We start from the raw sequence: 10,248 nt of genomic DNA, 5'->3' as shown, positions 1-10,248 counted from the left end.
AGTGGAGGAGCAGATTTCCTCTGTGCGGCACCAGAGGCAGGCCTCCGATCATGGAAGCGTATTCCCTTCGTCTTTGTTAGGAGTTGCCTAACATGGTAGTGAGCTCCCCGTCACTGGAAGAATTCAAGCAGAGGCTGAAAAACTTGAAAGCAGGAGAGGCAATTCCTATTCAGAGACAACTGTGTGTAGATCCCACTACATGATCTCGAAGGCTCCTTCCTGCCCTTGTGTACTTGGATTCATAGCACATGTGACAGGTTACCAGTGCCATTCCAAACCAGCCTCCCACTCTGGCCTGGGTGACCCATTCAGGGTCCAGGACAGGAGTACTCATCAGACCAGTCAGAGCAGTGCTGCACGTGATCACGGCAGAGGCTCCTGGGGATACAGCTGCAATATTTGAAGACGGTCGAGGGACAGCGCCACCAGCCAGGGCCGCAGGGCGGGCACACAGTCACTGGGAAGACAGAAGAGCAGCTGCTCTGTCCTGGAATGCCCCATGCACCAGGGCACTCTTTAGCTCTGAAACCTACCATTGCCTCCACAGCCCTGCCCCATCTGACACGGGTTGACTATATTCCTTATTTCCCTGGAGAAGAGAGAATCTAGACTCCCCAACTCATAGGCTGTGCGACCTCAAGCAAGTCTCTCTGTCTGAACCTCAGTTTCCTCATGTGCTCAAGGTTGTTATCAAGGAAGATAGGCAGAGTGCCAGGCCGACAGTCAGTGTTCAGTTACTAGTGGGCGCATATAGTCTCCCATCCTTCTCTCTCACCTTGATTCGGTCCCACCAGCCCATTTATGATTCCCTGAGGGCACCTCGCAGACCTCCCTCCTTTGCCCTGGACCCTGGGCCTCCAGCATTCTTCCCTGCACACCCAGCCTCTGCCTGTTGAAACCCTGTCCATTTTTTAAGGCCTGCTTGAATACTGCGTCTTCTGAGAAGTCTCCCTTGATGATTACTTCTCCTATCCACCCCCTCCACAAAAAAACCTCTCCAGGACCCCAGCACTTCCTTTTGGCATCATCATGATGTGAGTCCTGGGGGTGGGACATATGTTTGACTCCTGACTGTGCCCCAGCAGAACCTGGCACCAGGCCAGCCCCCAACAGTGCTCAGAACATGTTTGTGGGTTGAACACTGGGGAAGAAATTGAAAGGAAACTCTGGAGCAGTGAAAGAACTCGTCTTAGAGTCAGGAAACCTGGGTTTACACCCAAGCCCCCTTCCTATCACTCATCATATTAAGTCACTTCTCCTCTCTGGTCTCAGTTTACCTACATATAAACTGGGGCCAGCGATTCCTGCCTTCCTTTCCTCACCGGGTTGTTGGGTGGTGCAGAGAAGATGAAGGAAGCCCAGGTTCAAACCCCGGCTGGGCCATGTCCTTACATGACTGCCCTCTGGGTCCCAGTTTCCTCATCTGCGACCCTGAAAGCAAGTTTCCCACCACAGAAGAATAACTCTCCAGAAGGAGCCCCTTGGAGTGGTAGTGAGCACCCTACCACTTGAGGCATTCAAGGAGGAGTGGAAAACTTCTTCCTAGGATGCAAGAAGGGGATGCAGGGGGAACTTTGGAGATTCTCTCTGTTTAACTTCTGCCCTCTGGCCACTGCCTGGCCACCTGCCCCAGCCAAGTTTGTGCCCAGACCCCTACCTGGGCTCAGTTCATCTGAGCAGTCCCCACAGTTGTTGATCCCATCACACTTTTGGTCTGAGTAGATCCAGGAAGCGGGGTCTCCGCAGTGAGCCACGAGGAAGCCCGGGAAGCTCTGGGGCGTGTCTCCTACAGAGGGAGAGATGAGGCAGGAGGAAGTCCACATCTGGCTGCAGCTGCCTCAGGACTATCTGGAGGTAGATTGTCCTGGCCACCCTGGCAGCTGTCAAACTCGGGGTCACTGCCCATCTATCCAGGAAGGGCAAAAGGAGGTTTCTTGGGGAGGAGGTCGTCAAGGTGAGAGGAGGGTTCTTTCCCTGTTCACCCAATAGAATGCCCAGAGCCTCTTCTCCCTTCTCAGCTCTTGCGCCTTCCCACTCCACACCATTGCTTGCTTTATTCCTCCCTCCAGAAAAGTCCTCCTTGACACTTGTCCAAAACCATTCCACCTGCAAGTCCAGGCTCAAGTTCCTTCACCTCCAGGAAGCCTCCTCCGACTGGAACGTAACAAGAATAAATATGAAGCCTTGCACTTGGGCCCCAGAACTCAGGGAACGTGGGATCACACGCTTTGTGAAGGAGAGTCAGAGTGTCTTTCTTGAAAGTGGGTTCTGTGTTAGACGGCAGTGTGACAGGTATACCAAAAATTAACACGAACTCAGGCCACATCATTAGAGGTATAACCCAGACTTGGGAGGGGAAAAGCCTTTGTTCCTTGGACTCACCAGAGCCAGCAGAAGTGTCATGGATGCTTCTGGGGCCAGTCCAGGGAGAGGGACGTGGGCATTTGGTATGTGTTCTGTAGAGTGCTGGTGGAGTGGGGAAGAGCAATCATAAGGGGGTGACTGGGAGTTCAGAGGGTGGCCTGGGTAAGAGGACACTCATGGGGGACAAGAAAACAATCTCCAAATCCATGCAGTGGCATCATCATGGGAGACAGATTGAAATGTGGTTCTTGGGGGGCAGGGGTTAACGAGAGGGCAGAGTTGGAACGAACCAAGGATGCTACTGGGAGGCAGCTCTAAACTCCGTACAAGGGAGACGTTCCCATGGAAAACCCAGGCAATGACGGGAGCAGCTGCCTCAAACTGTAGTGAGCTTCCCATCCTGGGAATGTGCAAGCAGAGGCAGAGGGGCTTTGGGCATGAGCTGGGACATGGACTAGATGACCTTTAAGATCTCTTCTGGTCTTGAGGGTCCATGATGCAATGACCCTACCCCCGTAAGCTACCCCATCCCACCACTCCGACTCACCAGGCTCTCTCCCTCCTCTGTGGCAAGTGCCACGCTCCTCTCTTGAGAACTGTCAGATCTCTAAGGTCTGGGACCAGACCTTCCCATTCATTCACTCATTTCATCATTTATTCAGCAAATCATTCTCGATACCTCTCTGTGCAGTGCCCTGCACCAGGCACTGGGCCCCAATATCAAGCAGATTAGGTTTGCCCCATAGGAGTTCACAGTCTGATGGGGGTGGCAAACATGCCAATTGAGAGTGACAACCGGTGTGACTAGGGCTGGGGTGCAGGGAAGCACAGGAGTTGTGAGAGCCCAAACGAGGGAACGTAATTTAGTTTGGGTGTCAGGGAAGGCTTCCTGGAGGAGGTAGCACTTGAAATCTGCCTTGAGGGTTGTACACAGGTTCTCTGGACACGGAGATGCACAGAGTGGAGGCATCTCCTAGTGTGGGTACATGTGTGTGCGTGTGAGTGGGACAGGACGGGGGAAGATGTTCCTGGCTGAGGGCAGCATATAAGCAAAGGTCTGAGGACATCAGGGTACCTGGTATGTTCAGGGGTGGTCGAGCTTCAGTATGACTGCAGGGAGAGCTGGAGTTGGGAGAGGCAACTCCCAAGGGGCCCTGGAGTAACTACTCACGGCACAAGGCCTCCTCCTCGTCCTCGCCGTGGGCACAGGTGTGGACGCCATCACAGACCCTGCTGGCTGGGATGCAGCTCCTCCGGTCGTGGCATAGGAAGCCCGTCCTGTTCATCTGTGTCACACAGGGCTGGGCCCCTGAGTGGGCAGGGCGAGCCCCGGAAGGGTCAAGGGTGGTGTTTACAAGGGCATCACCAAGTTCTCCCCACTGAGCCCCACCTGAGCTGGGGTGAGAGGCTGGGGCAGTGGGGAGGACACTGGGCTCAGCGTCAGAGATGGGGTCCAAGCCCCAGCTCAACCACTTGCCAGCTGTGTGACCATGGGCAAATGACCCAACCTCTCTGTGCCTCAGGTTCCTTTCTGCAAGATAGGGATCATAGCACACACTCCACAGGACAGTTGGGGAGATTACATAAAAGCCTCTGTGTGTGGGCTTCCCTGGTGGCGCAGTGGTTGAGAGACCGCCTGCCGATGCAGGGGACACGGGTTCGTGCCCCAGTCTGGGAGGATCCCACATGCCACGGAACGGCTGGGCCCGTGAGCCATGGCCGCTGAGCCTGCGTGTCCGGAGCCTGTTGCTCCGCAACGGGAGAGGCCGGGGCAGTGAGAGGCCCGCGTACCGCAAAAAAAAAAAAAAAAAAAAAAGCGTCTCTGTTTGAATAACCCTAGAGAGAATGCAGAGAAAGTCATGGTTTATTGAATGACTGTCTCACGGGAAGTTCCTGAGGACAGTGCTCAAGTCAGTGAAGTGGCTGTCACAGTGGGGCTCCTGGTGCAGGTGAAGGTGTCAGAGGCAACGTCCTGGGGCTGGCTGGGGACCGTTATGCCACAATCCCTTACATCTGGGACAACTTTACGGGCTGCAAAGCGCCTTCACATTTTTATTTATTGTTTCCCCAAAAACCTCTGTGAGGTGTCATCATTAGCCCCATTTCCTAGATGAGGAAAGTAAAACTCAGAGAGGTGCGACATGCCCGGCCACACGGCTAATAACCCAGGCTGCTGCCTCTGCTCTTTCCTGAGGCCGGGTCGCCTCCCCAGCGTCCAGGAATGGTGGGGACCATCTGAGTGTCCATCCTTCTGAGAGTCTGCCCTTCCATCCCACTGCGGGGAACACCCAACCCTGGGGCTTCCCCCAAAGAATTAGGGGAGAGAAACTGACAGACGGACTGGGAGGTCCGGCTCCGCAGGCTGTGCATGTGTACACGCATGAGTGCAGGTTGGACGTGGGAGCGGGTTTGTGCCTGTGTGTTTGTGCACATGTGAACCACGGCTCATCTCCTGGAACTGCCTCAGCTAGTGTGAGGGGGCGGACCCTCAGAGATAGTTACATTGTCACACACACACAGCTGCTCACACAGACATACATCAATACACTCGCACATATACAGACATGTACACACACGGGCACACACACACAGATATGTAGCTGCATACACAGACATGTGCATAGATACCTGCACACACACGTACACACACACATAAACACACAGACACACAGGTACATACATGCAGGCAGCTCCTTGCGTGCTCATATCTATCCCCAGTGCCCATGCTCAGGCATGTAGGGTACTGTGGATATTACCCCCACTCCACCTGTCCCCTTAGCACCTCCTGCTAGGCGACAGAGCCATCTCTCAGAAAGGTAGGTCTGCTGACACCCTGCCCCCAGCTTAATCCCCGCCCGTGGCTCTCTGGATGGTGACCTCCCTCCCCATTGCAGCCTTTGAGGCCCTGGACCTCGGCCCCACCCACTGCTCTGTCCTTCGCGTCCACTGACCTTCTCCTCACATTTCCTCCCATCCCAGGGACTCTGCACAGGGTGTTCCCTGTGGTTTTCCTGCCACCCCTTCCACTAATCAATCCCACTTTCCCTTCATGCCTCAGCCCCCTTTCACTGCTCAAGGAGCCCTTCCTGACTCCTGGACTGGGTCAGAGCCCTGCTCCAGACTCTCAGAGCCCCCACTAACCCTGCCTTACTGTACTTATTGGATTAATATCCGCCTCACTCTCCAAACTGTTAGCTGCGTGATGGCAGGGTCGGTGTTGGGGCTCACCACTGAAGTCGGGCCTCAGGGATATGTTGGACAGGCCCCTGTCCTCTGTGGCGAAGGCAGACATGCAGATGGATGGCACCACCCAGGGTGGGCAGACTCGGGGAAGAGGAAGTGTGAGAGTTATGGGAGCTGAGACAAGGCTCCTAAACCAGGCAGGCAGGGAGGTCTTCCTGGAGGAGGTGGCATCAGAGCTGGGTCCTCTCAATAGCTCATGCTTATAGATGTGCAAATGGAAGCTCAGAGATGTGTATATGTCAGTGTCTGTGTGTGTCTGCACATGCACCCTAAGGAACTGTCCAAAAGTCATTTCATGGAGAAGCCAGGCAGGATCAGTTTTCCCCCATCTCTCTGTGTCCCCCTCCCCTCCCAACAAGTCTGACCCACCCTCTGTTGCCCACCCTGACCTGGCATGCGAGGTGGGGGTCCAAGGATGGCGACCAGGGCAATCAGGGCTGCAAGAGTTGCCAGCAGGAGCATCAGGAAGGCTGAGAGGCAGGCCCCTCGGCACGAGCAGCAGAAAGGGCTCTGGTCTGCTGTGTGGGGTGGGAAACCAGTGATGGAGCAGCCAGTGCTGGGGCCCAGAGATTCCCTGCCCTGACCGCTCCTAGTGGTCCCTACCCACTGGGGTCGTGGAGGCAGGACAGTCTTCCCTGGAGGAGAGGGCTCCCAAGCCCACCATTATGTTCTCGGCTCTGCCTGTGGGCCACCCCCACCAAACACCTGTCTCTGGCCCAGGTCCAGTTGCTGGTGAGTGGCAGTCAGAATGAGGGTCCCAGGTCTCTGCTCCACCCCCCTCACCCTCCTGTCCTTCCATGAGGCTGTCTCCTCAGGAGGAAGAGAGAGATGTACACCTGCGTATCAAGCCCCCACCATGGGGCAGAGACCAAAGCAGGCCTTTCATAGCCATTATTTGTAGTTTTCAAGACAACATTTATTTTATAAATGAGGAGATTGAGGCTCAGAGAAGAAAAGGTTCAGGTCACATTGTGTGCAGCTGGGATGTGAATCCACACCTATTTGCCGCCCAAATGGGTGCCCTTTCCACATGCCAACTGATTGCTCATTCTGGAGCCCGTCAGGATGCTGATTGGAATCCCAGCTACACCACTTTCCAGTTGGGCCACAATGAAAAGCCACTTTACTTCTCTGTGTCTGTTTCCTCAAGTGGAAAATGGGGGTCATAATGCCTACCTTAGAGTTGTTGAGCAGATTAAGCTAGGTATTGTATCAGAACAGTACTTGGGACATAGTAAGTGCTGTAAAGGTTTTAGCTACTATTTATGTTTACTGAACATCTACTATGTGCCATTCTGTATCTGGAGTACTGTGGAAATAGGTGATGTCCTCCTCCTTTAACTGACTTCGATCCTTTAATATTTGCTTGCTTGTGAAATAATGAAACAAAGTCTTCTTGGGATCCTACTAGATGCCCTGCTCTGTAGAGGACACAAAAGCAGTCACAGCTCTGATCCCCTCGCCCTCCAAAAGCTTGTAGTTGCACTTAGAAGACAAGATATAGACAGGTAAAAAGAAGAGTGTGGGGACTCCTGCTGTCCTCTGGGGCACAATTATCTCAGAGAGGGGGAAGGAGCAGGTCTGATGCATCTACGTCCCCAGGATCCAGCCTGGGGACATAGTAGGCAGGCACACAGTAGGCACTTTCTGAATACTCTGATCTAGAGATCCAGGAAACAAGGGAAGGGCCCAATTCAGGTCAGTTCAGGTCATTTCCATATAATCCATTCACATTTCCAGAGCTGCCTACTCTGTACTCAGACTATACTTGTACACCAGCTGCTCACAGAGCCAGGCGGCAAGTGTGGTTAAGAAAGCGTGAACAAGGTGTCATGGTGCTTGAAGGAGGGTGGGATTTCCACAGGCAGGCGAGGGGAAGGTGCAAGGAGAGGGCACTCCAGGCAGAGAGTGCCTGGATGGCATATGGGGGACAGCAAGTGGCCCTGTGTGTCCGGAGCCCGGAGTGGGCATGCATTGGGAAGGGAGACGATAGCCGATTTATGCTGTAGGAGATGCAGCATAAATCTAAAACCCATATTCCCTGCAGCCTTAGTCCGCGGCTCCCTTGTAAACTCAGGTAACCAGGGAGACAGCGGGAAGGCTGGCAAGAAGCAGCATCCTGGTTGGCCAAGCAGCCAACTCCTCAAACATTTGTGCAGCACAGGCCGGGTGGGTGGGGTCACGGGAGAGCCTCGGGGCCCACGGCCAGATGAAGGCTGCACTTCAAAGCCTGAAAGCCCTTAGGTGCCGATGCCCCAGGGGACAGATGGGGAAGGGAGGCCATTTTCCCACATCATGCCCACCGTGAGCCAGGCTTGAAATAAACAAGCGCCAGTGTGGAGCAGCAAAGGCACCGGGACTCTGCAACCAGATTCGAATTTGAACCCTGCCTCCCTCCTCCCATCCGTGTGGGATCCCAGCTTGGCTGAGCTACCTTCACCTCCCTTCACCTCAGCTGCCTCATCTGTTATTGCCCCCTAAGAGGAGCCCCTCTCAGAGCTGTCCTGAGGGTTGAAACAGGCCCTGCGATGCCGGGCACATAACAGTAGCTACCTCTCTGGGGCTGTTTCCTTAAACGATCAAATGAAGGCCAAGATTGGAAACACATAGCAGTTCTTAATAAATGTGTTCTTTCCTTCCTTTATTCCACAGAGGTAACGCAAGCTGTCCTGGTCGCAAGGTGAGCCAGTGGCCAAAAGCAGGTGCTAAGTAAGTGCGTACTCCTGCCTATTTTATCCCTCAGAGGTAAAGAGAATCACCAGGCCACCCTCTGAGCCAGGGCTCGACTCCAGAGCTCTTTCCTCTATAGGTTACCGGGGGCGCTGTATGTGGCTCTGTGCCTGTGAGGTGGGCAGCACACAGTAGGTGCTCCACACATGCTTGTGCAAGGAGAGAATGAACCACCCTGTTAAACAAACGGCTGTCATCATGGTTGGCCAGGGTGCTGGGAGCAAGGGGACATCAGCAAGGGGACAGAGGTCTGAGAGAGCGGGAGCCTTAGGGAGCCCCCTTTGTGTCTCTGTAGCAACGGTCCAGCTTCAAGGGAGCCCCACGTTGGGGAGGGACTGGCCCCAGGCCCTCCGTCCTTTACCTTGCCTTCTGGGGAGGGCTTTGCTTCCAGCGGCAGCAGCATTGCCATCCCCCTGCCCAAGAGAACAGAGTGAGGAGTGGGCTGAGGTGAGGCGAGGTCCAGCCTCAGGGAGCCAGACTGAAAAGTCTTTCAGATGTGTCACCAAGAGCCTCGGGGGAAGCCACGGGCCCTCCCACTCCAGCATGCTGAATGCCCCAAACTCATCACGTCCACTTCACGTTCCCACAACCATGCCTGTACTGTGCCCTGGAAGGCCTTTTCCTCCACTGTCCACTTGGCAAACATTCATCCTTCAAACCAGCTCAGGCGGTTCCCCTTGGAGAGGATCCCTCTGATATCCCCTCCCATAATGTCGATCGTTCTCTCCCTTGGCCTCTTCTCCCCTCCCAGCACTTATCACCTGAACCGTGTTCCTGGTTCACCTGTTGGGTCCCCGTAGAGAGCCTCCAGGGTGGTGGAGGACCGGAGTCACCTCAGTGTCTCCCCTCTTTACTGCCCACCCTTAGCCTGAGGTTGGCTCCCCCTGGTCAGGAGCTGTCTCAGGGCAGCTCTTACCTGGGGGAAGATCTTGTTCATGTCTCCGGCTCCCGGCTCCAGTCTCCGGGCCCTGGGTGGGTGCAGAGAACTCAGCGCAGGTTCCCTACCTGTCACCAGGGGCAGCCTGGAGGAGGGATGACAGCAGGCCTCGCCTGGCCGCACCCTCCCTGTGGGCAGGCCCCTCCCAGGCTGCCTCCCAGGCTGCGGAAAGGGCAGCAGGGCCCTGCTCCTGCCTGGCCCTTCCCCACTCTGCAGTCTGACAGCGACACTCCAAGGTTGGAGTTCTCATCCCCATGTTATAGGCGGAGAGTCTGAGGTTCATAGAGGGAGAAACTGCCCTCAAGTCACACAGTGTGGGTTTGGTGGGGGCATTAACCCAGGAATTTTTCAGGGTGTGATTTTTCCTCCACATCAATTATGAGACTGGAGGATATCAGGCCCCGCAACTGCATGAAGATCCAGGCAGAAATACGCAGGATTAACGTTCCAGTGGCTAAAAAGCAGGGGTCATTTTTTTTCATTGATGTTTGTTCAATTAAATATGTAACCTAGGTGGAAAGAATATGCATTTCCCACTAAAATTATAAAGCAAATATAATTTTAAATTATTTTCTTTAAAAAAGTGGCCATGTACTTTAAATTTTTCCGGAGATGATGCCTGTGATGGGGGAGGGGCGGGGGCAGGTTGCTTCCCTGAATAATGCCTTCTACCAATTCAGCTCATCCCTCTGCTGAGGAGACCAACAACCTGGGAGCTTAAGGGTCTGGTTGGAAGCCCTGGACCAAGGGAGGAGTGGTGTCCACTTCCAGAAGTGAGCTTGGGGGCTCCAGGGAGGGTCCCTCTGTACGTAGGCTGTCTCTGATGCCCATGGGTTGCCTAACCTGTAACCAGCCTTTTCTTTTTTGTTGGGATATAAACTACCAAGTCCAAGGGGATGGGGGTGGAATGGACAGACTCAGCGGCAGCGCTCAGAAGGCGGCAGCGCTGGGAAGGGCTAAGCTATAGGTCAGGG

General features: G+C 54.5%; 1 protein-coding gene across 1 annotated transcript; it reads right to left on the bottom strand.

Annotated features, from left to right (window-relative positions):
• Positions 1-308: 308 nt before the first annotated feature.
• Positions 309-9,274, bottom strand: LDLRAD1 (low density lipoprotein receptor class A domain containing 1; the record flags this gene model as incomplete). The annotated part of the gene is made up of 6 exons (XM_082667180.1): positions 309-457; positions 1,658-1,786; positions 3,536-3,673; positions 5,997-6,125; positions 8,699-8,750; positions 9,254-9,274. The coding sequence occupies 6 exons, from the start codon at positions 9,272-9,274 to the stop codon at positions 309-311; spliced, it is 618 nt and encodes a 205-aa protein (XP_082523306.1).
• Positions 9,275-10,248: the final 974 nt, after the last annotated feature.

This window comes from Grampus griseus (genome assembly GCF_964374135.1).
Source record: "Grampus griseus genome assembly, chromosome: 1".
Lineage (NCBI taxonomy): Eukaryota > Metazoa > Chordata > Mammalia > Artiodactyla > Delphinidae > Grampus > Grampus griseus.
Note: the sequence above shows the minus strand (reverse complement) of the source record. Positions and strands in the feature narration are given on the sequence as shown.